The 21248-nt window shown below is 41.4% G+C and overlaps 2 protein-coding genes across 7 annotated transcripts in view; one reads left to right on the top strand and one right to left on the bottom strand.

Annotated features, from left to right (window-relative positions):
- Positions 1-15220, bottom strand: part of GLMN (glomulin, FKBP associated protein) — a 39238-nt gene extending 24018 nt beyond the window's left edge. Inside the window, exons 1-8 of the mRNA XM_030574161.1 lie at positions 14603-15220; positions 12026-12100; positions 10329-10454; positions 6570-6689; positions 5496-5604; positions 2704-2950; positions 2034-2136; position 1610 (exon numbers count right to left, since the gene is read on the bottom strand). Coding sequence (XP_030430021.1) covers position 1610; positions 2034-2136; positions 2704-2950; positions 5496-5604; positions 6570-6689; positions 10329-10454; positions 12026-12100; positions 14603-14650 — 829 coding nt within the window. The 5' untranslated portion in view covers positions 14651-15220. The remainder of the gene's footprint in view (positions 1-1609; positions 1611-2033; positions 2137-2703; positions 2951-5495; positions 5605-6569; positions 6690-10328; positions 10455-12025; positions 12101-14602) is intronic.
- A 13-nt stretch (positions 15221-15233) lies between these two features.
- RPAP2 (RNA polymerase II associated protein 2) overlaps positions 15234-21248 on the top strand; it is a 64980-nt gene continuing 58965 nt past the window's right edge. For all 6 annotated transcript variants that reach the window (XR_004001781.1, XM_030574156.1, XM_030574155.1 and 3 more), the window contains exons 1-3: positions 15234-15441; positions 17672-17717; positions 19953-20067. Coding sequence is in view for 5 of the 6 variants with exons in the window: in XM_030574156.1 (XP_030430016.1) it covers positions 15375-15441; positions 17672-17717; positions 19953-20067 (228 nt within the window). In the remaining variant the exon portion in view is untranslated. The remainder of the gene's footprint in view (positions 15442-17671; positions 17718-19952; positions 20068-21248) is intronic.

Genomic DNA, 21248 nt, shown 5'->3' with positions numbered 1-21248 from the left:
TTATATAGTATGTGATACGTTCAAAGCACAGCTCCCATTGAGTTCAATTGCTGCTGTGAGTGTTCAGCAGTTCTGCAAATCAGACCTCATGGTCTCAAGCTGGGTATCCTGAAAATGAGGAACATGCTACCAAATGAGGAACATGCTACCTGTACAAAGGTGGAGAGTTGGGTCCCCAGTATCATCGGAAAACTTTGAGCAGAAGCAGTGACAGAATCCAATTCTCCAAGACAGTATTCAACTGTCTTAACCATAAGACTGTCCTTTCTTTTCCTAAAATCCCCTGCCTCATTCATTACATATTTTGCAACAAATGAAGCAAAGGTTCAACACATGAAGCGGGGGTCAACACGTGAGGCAAAGTTACAAGATCTTCCTATACCAGCAGCTGTTGCCAAAAGAACTGATGTCTAACAAGCAAAACCTGATTGCTTTTTGCACAGCTATTATTGAGATAGGGCACAAGCGTACAATAACTGAATAGTTTTTTAGCTAAAATTTCACAGACAATTGAATACATTTGCACAGCTAACAGCAAATAGTCCATTAAGACTCAGTTATCTAGGATCTATACAAAAGGCAATCTCTCCTAATCAAGGTTGGGGACACTGGTTGTGTCATCTAATAAACTGGTAGTGCAATTATTTACCCTGTAGATTAGCCTCCTGAAATTTCAGTTCATAGTAGAGCCCTGTGCGAGACTATTTTTAATCCCACTCCTGTCACACCCTGCAATACCCACTCATCTGCTCCCGCTATTATGGCAGAAGGTCCTGCAGAACCCATGGGATCTTGGGCCCACTGCAGGGCTCTAGGTCATAGGCCCCAGTTCAAGACATCACTTATGCTTGCGTTTAAGAACAACTGAAGTCACTGGGACTGAAACACATGTTGAACGTTAAGTTTGTGCTTAAGTGGGGGTCCTGAATAGAAAATATTCTTCATTTTATCCAAAATATGATACACTTCGATTTTTAAAGTGCAGCCCTACCCAATGACATCAATTATTATAAAAAGGAAAGGGCTACAATAGGTACAGGGGCAAACTCAGTTCTTTTAAAAAGCCAAACACAGAATTGTATTAGTTTTGGACATGTACGGACCTCACCTCATTATCTCCTTTTAGAAGCCCTGATAGATTTGTACATCTATGGGGATGGGGCCAGCTGCAGAAGAGCAGACGCTGATGATAATTCAGAGAGCAACCGCCCAAAGAGATGTACCATGAGGGCTGAATTTGGTCCAAACATTTATTGCATAACATTCTGTTGGGGCTGACCGCAAGTTACCTTGGGCTGATGTTACAGAATGGTTTGGGGGGAGCTAGTAGTGAACTGGCTTTGACCCCTTGAGCTGGCTTGCAGCCATTTAGCTGGATAAACAAGTGAAGAGATAAGGAAGGCCTGAGATTGTGAAGTGTGGGAATAGAAAACAGCACTGTTTCCTGCCAGAGGCTGCTTGTGGATGAATATGCCGCCTCCCTGCCCCGGAAGGAGGTGATGATTAAAAGCAGCTATGAGAATTGCTTCAGACGAACAGTCTCACCTGTGGACCCTGGCCTTCTGGGTTCCCAGGAATTCCCCACATTGGAGCAGCGCCTGCTACGAACCCTCAAGAACAAGGGAGGAGGGCTCCAGGACTGTCCATAGCAGAAGGGGCGTAAGCATTGATGCTTGCTTGCTGGAAAGCAGGTATTTAGTAATGCGTGAAGGTTGGAAGGCTTATTACACTTTGGCAATAAAACCGGTTATACTTATGCACCTGGCGTGGCTTGACTGGGGGTATCCGACCCCCACACTTGGGACCAACACATTCAGAGATTTTTTTTTACTTTCGAAGCCAAGTTTTGTTTACACTAAGGATCTGATATTGTTCCAAGACTTTACCTTCATCAGCACTATCTTACAGAATCCCGAAAAGCATCTTACTAACCAAATCAAGAAGCCAACTGATTTCTCTGACTGATTATAGTGAACACTGAATTATAATGACTGATTTTGCAAGTCACTATAATTCATTTTAACTGCACTTACTAGAATTTCAGCTGCAAAATGCCTTAAGGGATCTTCTTCAATGTCTTCATGCAGCTGATCAAGCTGTGCTATTAATAACGGGTATTTCAAGCTTTTCAAACAACTGAAAGAAAAGAAGATAACTATAATTAGAACTTTTTAACAAAAATGCCACCAAAACCACCAATACAGAAAATAATGGCATTGTCTCCATGGGGTCTGAAACTGTCATGCCCCTTACCCCTGCTGCTGCTCATAATGGATCCAAGGGGATTCTCCAAACTCAGTGACTGAGTCTGCTTCCTGTTTTTCATCCCTATACTCTTATGGATGGGGGCACTGCTTGGATCCTGATGCCCCCAAAGAGGGATGTTCCTCATTCTGGTGTAAATGCAAGGAAGTAGGGGCCATTTACTCGGCTTCCCACCTCCTATACAGGTACTCTTCTACCACCTGCCAGTCAGGAGGGGAATGAGCGTTGCCCTTCCTCTTATAGTTCACAAATATGGAAGGATTTGGTTTTTTTAAAACACATTAGTTAAACAGTTTATTTGATAAACTATAAAATATCAACAGTGTATTCACTGCTGGTGCATGAAATTTTGATTGCTCATTTTATTTACATTATTTTCATTGCTCATTCATTCGTTACATTCATTACACAAGCATTAAGCAGAAATAAGATACCCACAATTTTAGCAATTCTTCTTTGAGCTCTTCGTCATCATTTTCTGTTGAGGCTTCCATATTTTTAACAACTTCATCGACAAAAGGTTTAGCAAAATCCACTACTGCATTGCAACACCGACAGAGGCCAAGTTTATCTTCTCGAATTTGTTCTTTTGTGTAAGGTACAGGCAGAAGAGAAATTTGGTTTAAAATGGTAGACAAAGATAAACCCACTGAGTATGACTTCTTGCTTTGAAGTTTCAATAGAACTGAAATAAAAAGGAAGTGTTGTTAAACATCTAGTTATCTACTATTTTCTCCCACAAGTGATGTTAGAGAGGTGGAACATCTTCATTTCTTCTGATTTATAATACAAAAGCTTTATCCTGCCATAGTAGATTCAGTGTTTGAGAAAAAGCAAAAAATAAGATCTGTACTGAGTTAGGTGACTGTACTGAACAGCCTTTGGTTTAAAAAAAAAAAGCAACAACCAAACCTGAAATACTATGAACAAGTGCATAGACACCAGGATTCTGCACCTGTTAGTTTTGGGATGTTATAACTACCAGCACCATAGGGTTGAGTATTGCAAAGAAATATCACAGCAGCATCCCATGCATTTTAATATACGACAAATCCTGCCTCTGTAAAATGGAGGTAAATATTGAAAATTTTTCTCTTCTACCACTGGCCCAAAGAGGCAAACCCTTTCTAGCCCTGAAAACATCTGTACTACCGAAGTGTTTCTAACCATGGCAGAACAGGAGACTATACCAAATGTCTGCTGAAATCTAGTCCCTTTGCACTACACGAGGACTGTTCTAATCTATGCCAGAGCCAGTGTAGCACTGGCCCCAAAATCAATGTCCACAACTAGCTTTTTTACAGATTCCTTCCTCATTTCAGCTGCACTTGGTGACACTGGTCCACATGTTATACCAATTATGTTAGACCAGTAAAAACCAGCAAGATCTTATTAAAGGGGACAAGACAAAGATGCCACATTTATTATGATAACAATTTGATTTATGACTAATAACTAACATCTTAATTCTTATACACACACACTATACCTAATACCTACACACACACACACATTCACACACATCCATCAGATGTTCTGCAGCTGCTGCATAGTTACCAGTCCGGAAGATAGCTTAAGTTCATAGCTTGATTTTGTAGCTTGGGTTCGTAGCTTGTGGCGGCTAACTGGCCAGGAAAGCCAGGCACAAGGACAAGCTGGATCTCTGTTGGGCAGGCACTGATGTCCTTCCATGTTGGCAGCAGAATGTTACCCAGAGTCTCTCATCTCACCCTTCTTTTTTACAGGCTTTTAGTTTGGATTCCAAGTCTATAGATCTAGCTGTGTCACGCTACCTCTGGGTTTAGATTGATCACCCATCAATTGCAGGCGTGACTTTCAGCCTTGAACCTGGCTTTGATCTTCCTTTTGTTGTCCTTTTCTTTTTAGGGTGGATGCTTCTTACTTTGTTTAGGGCTATTGTCTAGGTCTTCAGCCATTGGTATTTGAACTTTATCTCATCAGGAAAGGCTGGGGCTGGAGGTTGATTCCGTCATTCATACATACCTCATTCACACATCTAAACTAAACTAATAAGATTACAGCAGGGTTTGCAAAAATGACGGTTGGAGGAAGCTTTTACAAAATGGAGTGAGTGTTTTAAAATGGGGTTTGAATTTCAATATGGAACAGAAGTTACAGTGTAGGCAAGTGTAGTGAATGGTGAACAGAAGTTACATTAATAAAGTGAACAATTAAAAACAATTTCATTTATCAGTTCTACACACAGTCCACAGACTTTTAACAGAAGACATCGTTCTAATTACTAAAACATTCCCCTTACATTCCAACATAATTTTAGTGGCCTGTATCTCGTGAACCACTAAAGTTAGGCTTGGTCTACACTTAAAAACATATACCAGTATAACTATATTGGTCAGGGGTGTGAAAAAAGAAAAACACATGCTAAGTGACAAAGCTATGCTGACAAAATCTCTAGAAGATTTAACACCATTCAGGGAGGCAGTATTCCCATACCAGCACAAAAACTCCTTCTGTTGGTATATGCTGCATCTACAGGGGACATTCGTTTGAAAGAAACATTGATTTTAAACTCTAGTGGGTCTCAAGAGAGCAGCCACTAATAATATATCAGAACTGAAATGAAAAGCAAACTAATGAATAAAAAAATGTTATCAGATTGATGTCATTTTCAGATCAGATATATTTTAACTTCTGCAGGCTAAAATGTAATGCTTTACAACACTAGAAAAAATGCATTCACAGCTAGTGTTTCCAGTGGTGAGAGGTGTTACATTCTGGCCTTCAAGCTCACAGGTATTTTTTTAGGCAAATATGCAGTTTCTGATTTTCATTGATATGCAGGAATTGGTTAACTTTCAATACCAATAAAGGGCAAGTGAATAAAAAGTCATAGATACAGATGACTATTTCAGGAGGAGGAGGATGGCAACACACAAAAAGTATAAAGATTTTTAGTACCGGTAATAGTTAAGTATTGCATTTCAGCAGATGCCAGTTCGAAATATTCTGCTTTTAAACCATTCGTTGTGTCCTCAGGCACTCTTAAAACAGGTCTCAATAAGTACTGAAATTATACTTCATGTGCTCCCCAAGAATGCTAGGTGTTCTACAGCACTAGTTTAAATACAAAGTAATAAAACTATCAGCGGAGAAATGTTCCAAATGTTTTTCAACAGCAGATAAACTAATGCACTAAACTGGAGTAGGAAAGAGTTTAAGTGTACATCAGCTAGGAAAGTGTTTATTACCTGTCTGCAGAGGCTGAAGCAAGAGCAGAATAGTATGAGATATCTGTTCCCCAGAGGTCTGCTCAATCTGCTCAAGTAAACCCAATAAAAGTTCCTTTGGATTACATAGCTGCAAGAAAGGATCAAGCCAGTGTACTGTTGTTTATCTCTAAAGTAATACATTAAGTACCTTTACAATAATAAACATACTTCCAACCTGTAACAGTTTTTGCATGGCAATGACAGAAGATGCAAAACATCCAGGACACTATTGTTACAAAAACCCAAAACCTAAAAACCACAAAAAGCTCATGCTTTCTTTAAAATAGCAGTTTTCAACAATTTTTAGTTGTGTTTCCCCCTTTGTGTTACAATTTTTGGACATGCTCCCCCTCCCCAATACCTGCTCCTCCCTCCTTGGGGTTTCAGGGTGTGGGAAGGAGTGTGTCTTCATCTCTGGGGATGGAGCCAGTGCTGGGCATGAAGGTGTCAACATTGACTGGGTGACCGGCTGAGGGGAGTCAGGGGATGGAGGTAGAGCTCCCTCTCCAAACCTCCCGGCATGGGGCTGGCCCGAGCCCCCCTGAACATTCCTTTGCACCCCTCTAAGGGGGCACGCCTCACAGTTTGAAAACTTCTGCTTTAAAACATGCATTTAGAATAAAGCTACATGTAAGGATATTTAGATTGCTATGGTCAAATAACACTTTATTCTACTTTGATATGAGACCACTTTAACTGGCAGAGGTAAAAGAAAAAGTTCAGCATGTATGCTACTGTTTGAATTAAATACAAAATGACACGTTTTCACTCAGTCTTATAGATCACTTGTCTGCCTGCGCTCTTCCACATTTATATTGCTGTCAAAGGTTCACCAAGAGACAACAAATACCAGGATTTTAATATCATTAAACAACATCCAGTCCAGCATGGAAAATCCATCATTCACTGAAAGGAAATTTTTTGATTCAAGTTAGGGTTTACAGAACAAACACTGTAACAATAAGAGATTTAATAATATATTATATGTATGTAAAATGTATAATAATTATATGAGATTCGCCTTTATTAAGACTGCATGGTTCAACAACATACCTGCACCAACTGATCTAGTATTTTCAGACAATGTTCTCTCTTCTCATCTTCCTGCTTATAACTCAAAATACATCTAACAAGAGGACAAACAAGATTCCAACCCATACTCTTGACAATAACCTGTAAATCAGATTTACAGAGAAAACAGGCCAAAATTTAGCGGATTTAAAATACAACCCTAAATGAATACATATATACATAAAAAAGAATCAATAGATTATGGATGACAAACAGATGAATGATGGATGAAATCAAGAAGGCTGAGGCATTTAATGCCTAGTTTACTTCAGTTTTCACTAAAAAAGTTAATTGTGACCAGATGCTTAATACAATTAACATTAATAAGGGGAAAGGAACGCAAGTCAGAATAGGGAAAGAACAGGTTAAACAATTTTTAGATACGTTGAATGTATTCAAGTTGGCAGGGCCTGATGAAATTGATCCTAGGGTACTTAAGGAACTAGCTGAAGCAATCTCTGCAATTAGCAATTATCTTCAAGAACTCATGAAGGATGAGTGAGGTCTCAGACAACTAGGGAAGGGCAAACATGGTATTTATCTTTTAAAAAGGGAACAAAGAGGACCCATGGAACTATAGACCAGTTTGCTTAATTAAACTTGGTAAAATCCTAGAACAAATTATTAAACAATTAATTTGTAAGCACCTATAGGTCAATAAAGTAATAGCTAACATGGATGGGTTAAGAACAAATCATGCCAAATCAACCTAATTTCCTTCTCTGACAGAGTTACTGGAATAATGCATGGGGGAAAGGCGTAGATGTGACATATCTTGATTTTAGTTCAGCTTATGATACAGTCCCACATGACAATCTCATAAGTACGGTTGTGAGTTTGTCACAGAAGTCACAGATTCTGTGACTTTCTGGGACCTCCATGACTTCTGCAGATGGAAGGTGTGACTGACCCCAGGGCTGCTGGTCGGTCCCGGGACCAGCACACCCCCACCCCACACAGTGGTGGTCCTGGGCTGTACCTCCAAAGTGGCTGCAGTTCTGGGCTGCCCCCTGCCAGCAGCAACTGTGGTGGTCCTGGGCGGCCCCTTGCCAGCAGCGACGGCAGCAGGGCTGTCCCCCGCTAACAGCTGTACTGGGTGTCCTGGAGCCCCCCCCAGCACCAGTGAGCACCCCAGAGCCTCCCCTACCCCACACCAGAAGATGTCCCAGAGGCCCCCCCCTCCGGAGCAGGAGCTGTGCCCCCAGAGCTCACCAGAACACCAAGGATTTAGTCAGGGGTATATAGTACAAGTAACAGACAGGTCATGGGGCCAGGAATTTTTCTTTATTGCCCGTGACCTGTCCATAACTTTTACTAAAAAATACACATGACTAAATCTTAGCCTTACTCATAAGCAAACTAGGGAAATGTGGATCTAGATGAAATTATTATAAGATGGGTGCATAACTGTTTGAAAAACCATACTCAAAAGAATTCACTGTGCAATGGTTCATTGTCATACTGGGAGGAAGTAACTAGAGGGGTCCTGCAGGTGTCTGTCCTGGTATTATTGAATGTTTTCATTAATTACTTGGATAATGGAGTGGAAAGCATGCTTATACAATCTGCAGACAACACCAAGATGGAGGGGATTGCAAGCACTTTGGAGGAAAGGATTAGAATTCAAAATGACCTTGACAAATTGGAGAATTGGTCTAAAATCAGTAAAATGAAATTCAGTAAAGACAAGTGCATATATATACACTTAGGAATGAAAAAATCAGATGTACAACTACAAATGGGGAATAACTGGCTGGGTGGTAGTACTGCTGCAAAGAATCTGGGCGTTATAGTGGATCACAAATTGAATATGAATCAACAATATGATGCAGTTGCAAAAAAGGATAACAACATTCTGGGATGTACTAATAGAAGGGTAGAATGTAAGATGCAGGAGGTAACTGTCCTGCTATGCTTGGCACAAGTGAGGCCTTAGCTGGTGTAGTGTGTCCAGTTCTGGGCACCACACTTTAAGAAAAATGTGGAGGCAGTGGAGAGAGTCCAGAGGAGACAGAAATAAATGACCAAAAATTTAGAAAACCTAATCTATGAGGACAAGTTAAAAAAACTGACCATGTTTAGGTGTGAGGAAAAAAACTGAGGGGAGACTTGACACTAGTTAAGGGCTATTATACAGAGGACAGAGAGCAATTGTTCTCCATATCCACAGAAGATAGGCTAAGAAGTAGTCAGATTAATCTGCCATAAAGGAGATTTAGATTCGATACTAGGAAAAATGTTCTAACTATAAAGATAGTTCCAGAGGAGGGTGTGGAATCCTTGTAATTGAAGATTCTTAAGACAAGGTAAGGCAAACACCTGTCAGGGATGGTCAAGGTATATTTGTCCTAACTCTATGCTGGAGGCTTACCTAGATAACCTCTCAAGGACCCCTCCAACCTTGTATATCTATAAATCTATGATCACTGCTGGTTGTAACATACCATAATAATTAACCTGAATACAAAGTTTAGCATTACAACGTTCTGTTCTGGGCATCTGTTATGCTCTCCTTCTTCCTTCCCTATTTGACAGAATGGATGCATATTCTGAAGAGCATTCTCCAAAAGATACACTGAATGTTTTTTCTCTTCTGTCAATATAAACTTAAGCATTTCCAGGTGTGTATGTGAATGTGCTTTTCAAATAGAGATAGGCAGTGTTCTCATTCTTTTATTGGATGATAGTAGCAAAATTCCAGGCAAAAATTAGAGAGAATATACTATTTGAGGAAGGAGGTAAACTGTTCTTTTCAGGTTTTAAATCTTGACCCTAAAATTCAGTGGGGTACACCAGACTACCTTCCATCTTTCCATGAAGTGGGACAATATTATTGCATTCTTCATCACCTTTTCTGACTTCCTATCTATCTCTGAATCCCACATAAGTATACTGTCCCAGTTTCCCAAACTGGTCATATATTTCTCTGAACTTTCATTCTGTTACTTCCTGTCTGCTCATTTTCTTCTTAAAATCTTGGCCAATTTTAGTCCATCCACCTGGAATTCTCTCCACCCCAACAGAGAGTCACTATCACTTTCCCTGTTTAAATTTTGCCTTAAAATCTCTCTTTTCTCTTCTGTTTATCTCACTGGAAAAGATTAATGAAAGGGTTTGTTAAGGACACTGTGCCTCATATCCTTGTTTAAAACTAAATAGTACACTGTTCAGGAGGTAATATATACAAAGTTGGCTTAAGCCACTTCTTCCACTCTTTCTATCCTGGACCAGTTGTGCAGCAACCTGGCTTCCCAACATAAGGCAATGCAGCCTGAGAGCTGCTCTAAGATGATCCAGCTAACAACAGCTCTAAGGGGCTGATCTAGGAGTCAAGAATTACTGTAGTACAAGGAAGCCCCTGCTTCCTACACTGACAGCCTGGAGTGATCAAATGTAGGAGCCACCAGCATGCCTGTATGACATGAAAGGATCCGCCTACTCTGGGGTGACCTCTTCTGGTTGGCTATGTTTGGTTCACGTCCAGTAACTGTTGCCAAAACAGCTTCACAGAAAGAAGAATCTGGGTCTATACAGACTCTATGTCTGTCAGCATATACCTGGTACAGTGCCCTGAAATTGTACATCCTTGTGGGTACTATATGGTATAGGTGGCTTACAAACATGCTAAGAATAAAACTCTCAAGCAATGTATAAACAGCTGGAATATGCAAAATTTAACCTATTTACCTATGTGTTTAAAGTATACCGCTAAAATACACACAGTTGCAGATTTAAACATACCTTATTTTTCTCATTTTGAATTACTTCTAATACTTCTGCTGCATAACCTTCTTCTAAGCACTTCTGGCCTGCTACTTGAAAAAGATTAAAATCTTCTCCTTTGAAATCTTCTTCTTCTAGGATTTGCTACAATGAAAAATTATCTTTAACTTTATATTTATATAATGTAAATCACAAACAAACCCAAATTTGAGTTTAAATACAATTTATTGTAGCTGTAGTTTAGTTTTCACTATACCTATGATTCATCATTTATACACTAGAATACTCCTTAGGGAACGCTGCACCAAAAAGTTAAAAATTCTGTACCAAAAAATTAAAAATTCTGCAAAATTCATTTGTCTAAATAACACATTATAATCACACGATTTTCAATTATATATTAATACTTTTAAATAAATTACCAAAATAATTGAAAATGGTGTGATTATATTATTATTGTGTTTCTGTGTTATTTTGACAAATAAAATATGCAGAACTTTGCAGAATTTTAAAAAACAAATATTTTTTATATCAGAATTCCTTCAAGAGTACCAGCATTCTGTGTTGCGCAATCTAGGTGCGGGCAGCTCGGTGGGGGTAAACCTGGATGCATGGGGGCTTGGTGCCGGATTCTGGATACAGGGCGAATGGGACTCTGCAGGGGAGTCCAGGTGAAGATGGTTAGGGCTCAGTGTGGGTGTTTAGGGGAGTAGGGCTTGGTGGGGTGGAGGGTCAGGATGCAGCTGGTTGGGGCACAATGGGGTGAGGGTTTGGGTGTGGGTTGCTCCTCATACAGGGGGTCAGGCTTGGCAGGGTGGGAGTTCGGTGGGTGGGCCTCGATGGGGGAGTTCCAGGTGCATGAATGGGGGGAGGGTCTCTGAACAGGGACCCTGTCCACCCAATCCGTGTATCCGGAGCCCCCACACACACTCAACACCTCCCACCCTCTGCGATGCCTCGCCACCTCACACCCAGACTCCCCATCTCTTGCAATGCAGAGCTTCCTGCAGCCAGTGGAAATTTCTGGGTGTTGATCTGACCCAGTCTTGGGTGTTTTCATAGGGAAGAGGGAGGGGGAACTCCATCTCCATCCTCCTCCTCCTCCTCCCCCCCCCCGTAGCTGGGACTAACGTCCCTGGGCAGCAAGGTCATCCCCAGACCCCACTCACCCACAGCGATTTACCTCTCCCCAGCTGCTTGAACAGATGCATCTGAGCAGCCGTGCAGGGTGTGTGTGAGGCATGGTGTGTGTTTGTGAGACTGAGCACTGGTGGAGCTTCTCTTGGCTTGATAACAGAAACCATTTTCTGCAACGAGGCAAAGAGAATCTGCCAGGGGGTGTGTGTGGCATTTTTCTACTGCACCGCAGTGGCACACAATTCCTCAAGAAGTAAAACAGATACTAATAACTACTACAGAACACGTCAGTCTCTCAATAACACATTCCCTGATCTGAGATTACACCAAGTCTTTTGGAGAGGCATATTTTCTTCTACATGCTCCTGCCTATTGTCCAAGAGGCAAGGGATCAGATGCTAGTAGCAGTCCTAGGACAATAACCAGGGAGCAGACCATGGAAACTAAACCTGCATGGTCATGAAGCGCGCTATCAAAAGCTCCCCTGCTTTTTTATTTAAATATAGTATACACACAGATGTAGGCAATGCCAGTTTCTATAGCTTTTAGTATCTTTTTACAAAAAGGAAGTTACTTACGCATCTTTGTATAATGGCTTGAAGTTCCTCAGTTGCCGTCATATCCTGACTTTGTTCTTCTGACACTGAAAAACTCTGTCATAAATTAGAGTACCGTACTGAGTCACATATTGTTATAACATTATATTCAATATTACTGGATTTAAGATGGAGATTTAAAAAAATCACATTTTAGCAAGTCCCAACTGGTAAAACAGCTAACAGATGGAGAAATGAGAAAGATCGGTCATTGCTGGGAGAAGTTAAGAAGAGAAAAGAGTTCAGAAATGCAGGGTGTTCTTTCATTCCACCACCTCCTGTGCATGCAGGCACGGCTATTCCTTGTTTACAGGAGACAAGAAAGAGCATGCATACTGTATCTAGAGAGAGGAATTGTCCAACTATTAACAGAAAGTCCATTGCACAAGGATCAATTCCTTTACTGTCTTTGTGGAACAAAAATGAAACAGATGTGATGTGACACAATCAATAGGTTGTATAGGTTACAGATTCAGAATATCATAGCTATAGAATCAGTTTTTGAGAAATAAGGTTTTGCGAGGCAGTTGGGGCATCCTAAAACTTCAATGTTGCAATTGGGGATAAATGATTCGCTGTTGAAGAAAATAATCATCATATATAGTCTATATAGTTTATTTGCTCTATGATTGGAATGTAGGATATTGTTTCTTTTTACTGTCTAGACATTTTTATTAAATCAAAGCTCCATCACTGCTAAATTTAATCCAGAGGTATATCTTGTCATTTAGGTGTTTGTATCTTTACACCTACTAATGAATTTTAAGAGAGCCTGACCGACACAAAGGGCTAGACACTCTGCTAGCCTTTCACCTGTAGAGGGAGACTGGCTCAAATCGTTCCCATTGAAGGCAATAAGACTACTCACATGCATAAAATTAAGCACATCCTTAAATCTCTACATAATCAGGATCACCGCCTAATGCCTACTGGACACTTGTACATCTCACATGTTTATTTAATAGTTAAAAAAAAAAGCCTAAGGATTTGTTATGCCTACATTTGGGCATGCAAGCACTATGTCTGCACATACATCCAGTGATTTTGTATACAAATGGCGAGTTTAGTGCCTAAATACCCATCTGAAATATGTAATCTTGATATTTATGCAACATACACAGGTGCACAATTGTACACACATTTTTATATAATGTCCTCATGCATTCAATCTCATTCATCTCAGATAATATATTTAAATAACTACCATACATTAATTTGGTCCATAAAATGAACAGCATTAAGTCAAATTGTACTAAAAGCATCTAAACTTGGATTTAGATTACGACAAGAATAAATGTGATAGACTAATTTACTTTTCACTATATTGATAGTCTACTTACATTTTATTTCACTGTGTTCCAACACTGAACCTAGACTTGTCAGTTTCACTTTGCAGTTTTCATTTTCCCATAAGTACTGAAACTGGGGGTGCTGCCACACCCCCTGTTTTGAAGCAGTTTCCGTTATATACAGAATTTAGTTTGGTTCAGTGGCTCTTAGCATCCCCCCCTATAAAAACTGTTCCAGCATTAGGGTTGCCAATTTTGGTTGGATGTATTCCTGGAGGTCTCATCACACCACAATCTTTAATTAAAGCTTAATCTTTCATTCCTGGAGAGTCCAGGCCAGTCCTGGAGGGCTGACAACTCAATCCAGCATCCCTGCATTGCACTAGCATGTGCTGTTGTGTTTGGGTTCACAACACTGCAAAAGCAATGGTGACATTCCCCCAGAACTATTTTAATTTGTTTTTAAAAAATGTATAGTCCCTATTTGGGGCCCAAAGTAACTTGACAACATCAATAAGGCCCAAAACATGCACTGACTCAGGGCTCACTGCAGGATTGGGGCCTAAGTGATGTATCCAGTTGTCAGTGATACCTTATTCTTTTCCCTGACTTCAGTAGGAGCTTGACAGGTCCCTAAGTCATTATGAAAAATTACATATTAGCTATACTTGAGAAACTCCCTTCACTCACTTATAATATTTTATTTTTCACTCATTTTGATTTCAGACTTGACACACATGCTCTCCATAAGAACAGTCATACTGGGTCAGATCAATTGTCCACCTAGCCCAGTATCCTGTCTTCCAACAGTGACCAATGCCAGGTGCTTAAAAGGAAATGAGCAGAACGAGGCAATTATTCATCCCGTCATCCACTCCCACAGCAGCCAGAGACTAGTCACCCATAGCATGGGATTGTAACCCTGATCATCTTGGTTAAGAGCCATTGATGGACCTATCCTGCATGAATTTATTTCAATCTTTTTTTAATGTAGTTATGGTTTTGGCCTTCACACCCCTCCCCACCCCCCATTCCCTGTATTTCCAATACACAGAGGTCTAGTACAGGCTCTGTTGTGAACTTTAAATTGAAAGCTATTTGAGTTATTTAACTTTTCCCCCCACTCCCCAAATGGATAACTCCAAACACTCCCAAGGAATTTCACTGGATTTTGGGGGTTACTTAAACGATCCAAACACCAATGAAAAATGCAACTCAGTGAAGAAATTTATCCCACACAGCTTTACGTGCCTAAAAAGGATTAAAGCACCTGGCATCCTCCATACACTTTGGGACACTGACACAGCAGCATCTGCATAGCCGGTAGCCACACTTTGGGTCTGGGGAGGATGGGCTGTATCACCTGTATGGGATCTTCTTGGACAAAGTTCAGCACAGTAGGTGGGATTATAACCCATGCCCTGAGTCACATCAGACACTGCACAATACCCCTCGGCCTAAAGACAACCGGTGTCTCTTAAAGCAAATCAATAAGCAGATGGCCGTCCCCGCCAGGGGGCATCGCACTGACGGAAGAGAAAGAGGGAGACCGTATGGGTGGCTCACAGCAAAATCCTTCAGCCAGAGGCGGAGGCTGTAAACAGGCCTGCGAGCGCCAGTCCTCCAACAACGGAGGCGGGCGGCTGGGTCGTTAGGGGGAGTCTCCTCATCCGGCCCCTCCGACGCGGCTCTCGGGGACACGTCTGGGGAGCTTCCCCGAGAGAGGCTCGGCTCGGCTCGGCTCGGGGGGCAGACCCGGTACCCCATGACGAGAACGTGCCGGGAGCGGAATAAGGGGCCCTCCGCCAGGGGGCTAAAGCCCGCAGCAGCAGCAGCTCCCCAGCAAGGCTCAGGGCGCTTCCCCCGGCAGCGCGAAGCGTCCTACTCCCCAGCCCCCTCACCTGGCGGCCGGGGCAAGGACTGCGCGGCGCCTGCCTCCTACCTAACGTGCGTCCGCAGGGGCCGCTCCGGATCGAGCCCCGTGTGCGCAGCCTCAGGCTCCGCCTGCCGCGGCGGGTGTGAGAGGTCAGGCGGGGCGGGAGATGATGATGGCGGCGGCGGAGCCGCCGCGGGGTGGTGTGAAGGCGAGATCCAGCCGGAGACGCGCAGGTAGGATTAGAACAACACAGTCTCCCTCCCCCCCCGCTTCCCGGCCTCGTGGCCTCGTCCTCCCCACCCCCTTCCCGGCTCAGCGCAGGGGACTGACCCAATCCGTCCTAGCGGAGGGGTGTGTGTGTTAGGGGTTGGCATAAACAGATTGAGCAATTGCTTAGGGTCCCAAGCAGCTCAGGGCCCTCCCCCCATTATTAGTATGTGTTGAGGGGGGCAAAAATATTCCAGTTTAGGGCTCCCAGAGTACCAGCACTGGGGGCCTCTGTGCCTGGCCCTGGGCCCGGCCTCAGCCCTCTGGCATGGTCATCCCCACATCTGGCCTGGTGGTGTGTGCCTTGGCCATGGTGTTATACTCTATTGTGGGTAGGGCACTACTAAATAAAAACGTGCCATGGACTGTGAAATCTGGTTTAACCCTGTGAAATCTGGTTTAACCCTATACTGTACAGATACCAGATTTCACAGGAGACACCAGCCTTTCTCAAGCTGGGGGTGATCACAAAATTATTGTAGGGGGGTTGTGGTATTGCCATCCTTACTTCTGCGCTGCCTTCAGAGATGGGCAGCCAGAGAGTGGCAGCTGCTGACCCAGGGCCCAGCTCTGCAGGCAGCAACGCTGAAGTAAGACTGGCAATGTCATACCATGCCATCCTTGCTTCTGCACTGCTGCTGGTGGCAGCACTGCCTTCAGAGCTGGGCTCCTGGCCAGCAGCCACTACTTTCCAGCAGCCCAATTCTGAAGGCAGTGCTGCCATCACCAGCAGTGCAGAAATAAGGGTGGCAATACCATGACCTCCCTGCAATAACCTTGCAACCCCCCACAATCCCCTTTTGAGTCAGGACCCCCACAGTTATAACACTGTGACATTTCAGATTTAAATATTTGAAATCATGAAATTTCAATTTTTAAAAATCCTATGACCATAAAATTGACACTAATGGACCGTGAATTTGATAGGGCACTAATCATGGGCCATGGTGGAAATTTCCATGTCTCATTGTTAGCGAAGCTTGGCAAAAGGGGAGTGTCTGCATCCCTGGGAAGAGGGGACGCTGGACAACGTTGATGTAAAAACGCTTGGCATTAGGCCACATGCACCAGCATCCACAGGAGTCACATGCTTTGCTCCTTTAGGGATGTGACTGTTGGCTGCAGCTTTACTTTAGCTTGCTTCCATTTGAGGACCGCATTGTGCAGCACCATTAAGGATGGTGTCAACCTAAGTTGTTTGAAACTAATCAAATAAAACAAGCCTATTTTCTGATCATTTAAGTGGTATGTTTTCAAAAAGCGTTAAGTGTTTAAAAAGCAATCTCCCCTTTTTTACATAATTCTTTTCTGCTCCTCTTTCTGTACAGACGTTTAGTTTCAAAAAGGAGTGACTGACTGCAAGGGAAACATTGAAATTGCTGTGTGTCAAATACTGTTAGCTGCACAGAGAAGACAAGCTGGGGAGGCAGAAAGATATTGGAGAGGGGTTGGGTCTTTTCGGGGGCTTGATTCTAAAACTTGTTTTAGTTACAGGAAACAGGTTGCATCTACTCTAAGAATTTATCTAAAATTTCCTATGCCACCTGCCACTTGAGCTAGCAATGGGTTAGGGAAGAGGAGCTAGTGTAGGTCAAACTCCTGTTAAAGTCAGCAGTGTTCCACATAGGTGTAGGTGTGTGTGCATGTGGCGCTTGTTGCAGAATTGGGGGTCATATTATTTCACCCGTTCAGAGCAGATTCAGCCAACATAAGAGGGCAGAAAAAATAGTGGCAGCCAGTGCCTTCTCTACATTAGCATTTCCGCAGTTGCTATCACCACTGGAATTACAATGGTGGGAAATTTTATGGAAGAATCCCTAGGAAATACAGTTGGTACAAAATCTTCAGGCAGAAATGTGACACCACCGTTCCAAGTTGATAGTGTCACCTTAACTTGTTTTTTTGGTCGATGTACAGTATTAAAATGATTTATTCCTCCCTGTCCTGTAGTTCACCAGTAGATAGTGTGCCAACTTATTTGGTCTTGCTGCTGAGTATTTAGCTAAAAACTGCGGCAACTATCCATTTAGACCCCGCAGAAGCACAGGTTTCCAAGCAGTTGCTTATGGTTTGGCTTGTGTGCAAATATGTCTTTCTTGAGGCCATTTATGTATGGAAACATATGAGCCACAAATGAATGTTTTGTTATTTTGAAAGTTAAAAGGTACATTGATTTATATATTATTTTATTACTAGGAAATAAACTATCAAGTATTTTGAAAAATGAAGATGTAGCACAAAGGTATGATATCTAACTAATGTTATACAGTAATAGCAATTGTTTACTTTACTTCAGAGTTCTCTCCTCTTTACAGAATGTCTTTGTGCTTTTTCAGAAACTTCAGTAACTATGTATAAGAGATACCTACTATTCTAATAATATATTTAGCAAGCTTGTCTGTTATTCAGCACCATACGATGCTTTAAGCAATCCCGCAGATTTGTCTTGAGTTATCATATGCCCACCTTATCCTAAGGTAACAATTAATTACATTCACAAACTTAAGTGCTAAATGTTGCCTAGTCAAGCATTCAGAAGTTAGAAAATGCCAGTATTAGAGCTGTCTGCAATCTTAATTTGACTTCTTTGTGTGTATGATTACAGTCTTTAATTACACAATTACTTGCTATGGTTTTCCACAGAACCTCTACCTTATTCAGTGCACAGACTGGACAGTGCTCACATAATGAGAAACCCCATTAAATAATTTGTTTTTTCCTAATTGTTTGGAGTGTGGTCTCAGGCATTATTTACTGCACACTATTCAAATCTTGCTCTGATTGCAGAATTCTTACTTCCTCGTGGGCTTTTATGTGGTGCTCATCACTGAAGTATCTGAATGTTTCACGAACAATTTATTTTCACAACACCCTTTAGCTCAGAGGAGGTATTATTATCTCCATTTTGCAGATGGGAAAATGAGGCTCAGAGGTATTAAGGACGAAAGTATCCATGAATTTTGAGTTTCCCATTTTGAGATTCCTAGGGCATTTTTAGAGTACTTAGCATTATATAGTACAATATATGTTCAAAGCACAGCTTACATTGACTTGAGTTGTAGCTGTCACTGCTCAGTGCTTATGCAGATCAGACCCCTGGGTCTCAAGTCAGTCACCCAGAAAGTGAGGAACACATGATTAGGTTTTGTACAGGCAACCTCAATTCTGGCATTTCTTAACTTTTGAGAGCTTGACTTTTCAATCAAGAATTAACATTCTTTTAATTTAGCTCTTTTTGTGTTATTTCCTAGGTTTTTTAAAGAAAGCAAACGGAAAAAAACAAGTTCCATCATGTGGAACTTCCAGCAGCAAGATTATAACTAGACTTGGATTTTTGTTGGTAAACACTGATTTCACCATACACATGCAAACCAGCAAAAAAAAATTTCAGTTGATTATGACTGAAATTTATGGATAGGCAAAGTAAGAAAAATGGTGTTTGAGAGCTTATTTGAATTTGCTTTAAGGATATTCACTTTGTCAACATCACATCAAAATATACAGTTTATGTTTTAATGGTTATAAAGTTTTAACTTTTTTAATCTCAGCATCTGTTGTCATTAAATAATTGTCTTACTCCCTCTCTTGTCTCACCTCCGTAATTTCCCACACTTGTGAACACTGAAATAGATAAAAATAGAAAAAAATGTTAAAACTCATCATTTTGTGCAGCTGTGAAAATTTAAATCTGTAAAAATCGAGAAAGAGATGCTTTAAAATACACATTCATATTATCCATTGAAATTATTAAAAAACAAAACAGAACTCTGCCATGGCTGGTTGCAATCTTTAGATGTATAGCACAGACTTCTGCCTCTTGAGCTAATGGAATAATTGGTAGGAGCAGTATGTTGTCATCCTCAACGTGGTTCAGACACTAGAGGGGGATGAGATGCATGAAGTGCCGTTGAGCTTCACAGATATTTGCTGACAGCAGAGGAATGGTGAGACTTGGGAATCTTGGGTTCCATTCCAGTCTCTGTTCCACTTAAGGGCATGAAGGTTTTTTACTATTAAAAGAAAAATGTCACCCACTAACTAGAGTACGTGTGGGGAAATATTTACATGCTGCTTTTCTTACAGTCTTGACTCCTGGTGTTGTGCTTCATTTACTAAATCTTTTGCCTTTTACTTGGCCAGTGGTTCAGAGTTACATATTAATCCTGTTTCAGTGATGTATTTACTTCCCAAATGAACGGTTTTCTCCAATAAAGTTTGTTCAGACTGCCTATGGGAGAAGGCCTGGATACTTCTCCAAGAACTTGGGGGGCGAAATGCCATACCAAGTTTGGAAAACTCTCTTGCCACAAAATTCTAGTCTATGTGGAATACATTGCTGTGTGAGGTCGTCATAGCAAAATGCATACCAGATCATTAAAATGCTACACTTCGTATAGGAGACAGACAAAAGATATGTTTGATAGAATTGTGTATGGTAAAGTGGTGTCTATGTAATTCAGTATTTACTCTATTGTAGGAGGGCAGCACTTGAGGCTGCTATTAGAAAGAAGTTTGAATATGAGAAAAAAGCTCTGCGTATTGTGGAACAACTATTGGAGGAAGATATTACGGAAGAGTTCCTTGTGAATTGCGTATGTGTTTCTTTTGCAAGTTCTTATACTAATTTGTGTCCCTAGCCTCTGTTTGCCAGAAGCTGGGAATGGGCGACAGGGTAGATCACTTGATGGTTACCTGTTCTGTTTGTTCCTTCTGAAGCATCTGGTATTGGCCACTGTCGAAAGACAGGATACTGAGCTAGATGGACCTTCGGTCTGACCCAGTATTGCTGTTCTTATGTTCTTAACGTTCTTTTTAATTCCTGTAACAAATTTGTTTGGATGATCGAATGGTTATTACCCTGTTTCTCTTTCAGTGCTAATGTACCCGTCTCTGTTCTTGCTTTTAATATTTCCACTGTGAAAATATGTCTTGTTTTTAAAGGCCTGGTTTTGCCAGCCTTACTCATCATGAGTATTGCTTACTTAGGTGAGTAGTTCCACTGCCTTTAGTGGCTCATGGATTCCAGATTGATGAGTGTGGTATAAAAAGTTAGGAGCAGATCATCTCCTCTGTGGGAAGGGGCTTTACAGAAAGGCCTCATGGTACCACCCTTTGCCCCATATGACTTCTCTGGCACCACAGCTTCACTAGAGCAATGCAAAGACTACCCGTATTGTGGTTGCCCTAGGTGAGGCTCTGCAGAAAAGATAATATAGCTCCAGGTTATATATCTTTTCTGACTACTCCCGGTTGGCCCTGCATAACTTAATATGTGGCTGAGCTTCCTCTGCACACAGTAGGAGATAAAGTCATGTGCAGAGGGCCTGCTCCGAATCCATATATATATATGATATGATCCAGTCACAGATAGTATTATTCAACATGATGTAAGGGATATAGAATCTGTCCCATGGGGAATATATTATGTTGCAGGCATTAGCATGAAAGCGTTAAACTGAAACACTCTTGTGAAGATACCTGACAAATGCTCTATTATATTTTATCTCATGTATCTGTTAAGTAGATCTGGGCAAGCATTTTTGCAGTTGAATCTGAGTTCAGCTTCTATAAAACAAGTTCTCTTCTACTTGACGCTGAAAATTTTTGGCAAAGTATGCACCATGGCTTGGGTACTCTTGAAAAATATTTAGCTGGACTGACTTACCGAAAACATCCATATATTAGATGTACCTTTTCTTCAAATTGTGCCCAGGGCCATAAGCACAGTTATTTTACTCAATATTCATCACTTAAACAATAATATAAATGTAAA

This window comes from Gopherus evgoodei, chromosome 8 (assembly GCF_007399415.2).
Source record: "Gopherus evgoodei ecotype Sinaloan lineage chromosome 8, rGopEvg1_v1.p, whole genome shotgun sequence".
Classification (NCBI taxonomy): Eukaryota; Metazoa; Chordata; order Testudines; family Testudinidae; genus Gopherus; species Gopherus evgoodei.
Note: the sequence above shows the minus strand (reverse complement) of the source record. Positions and strands in the feature narration are given on the sequence as shown.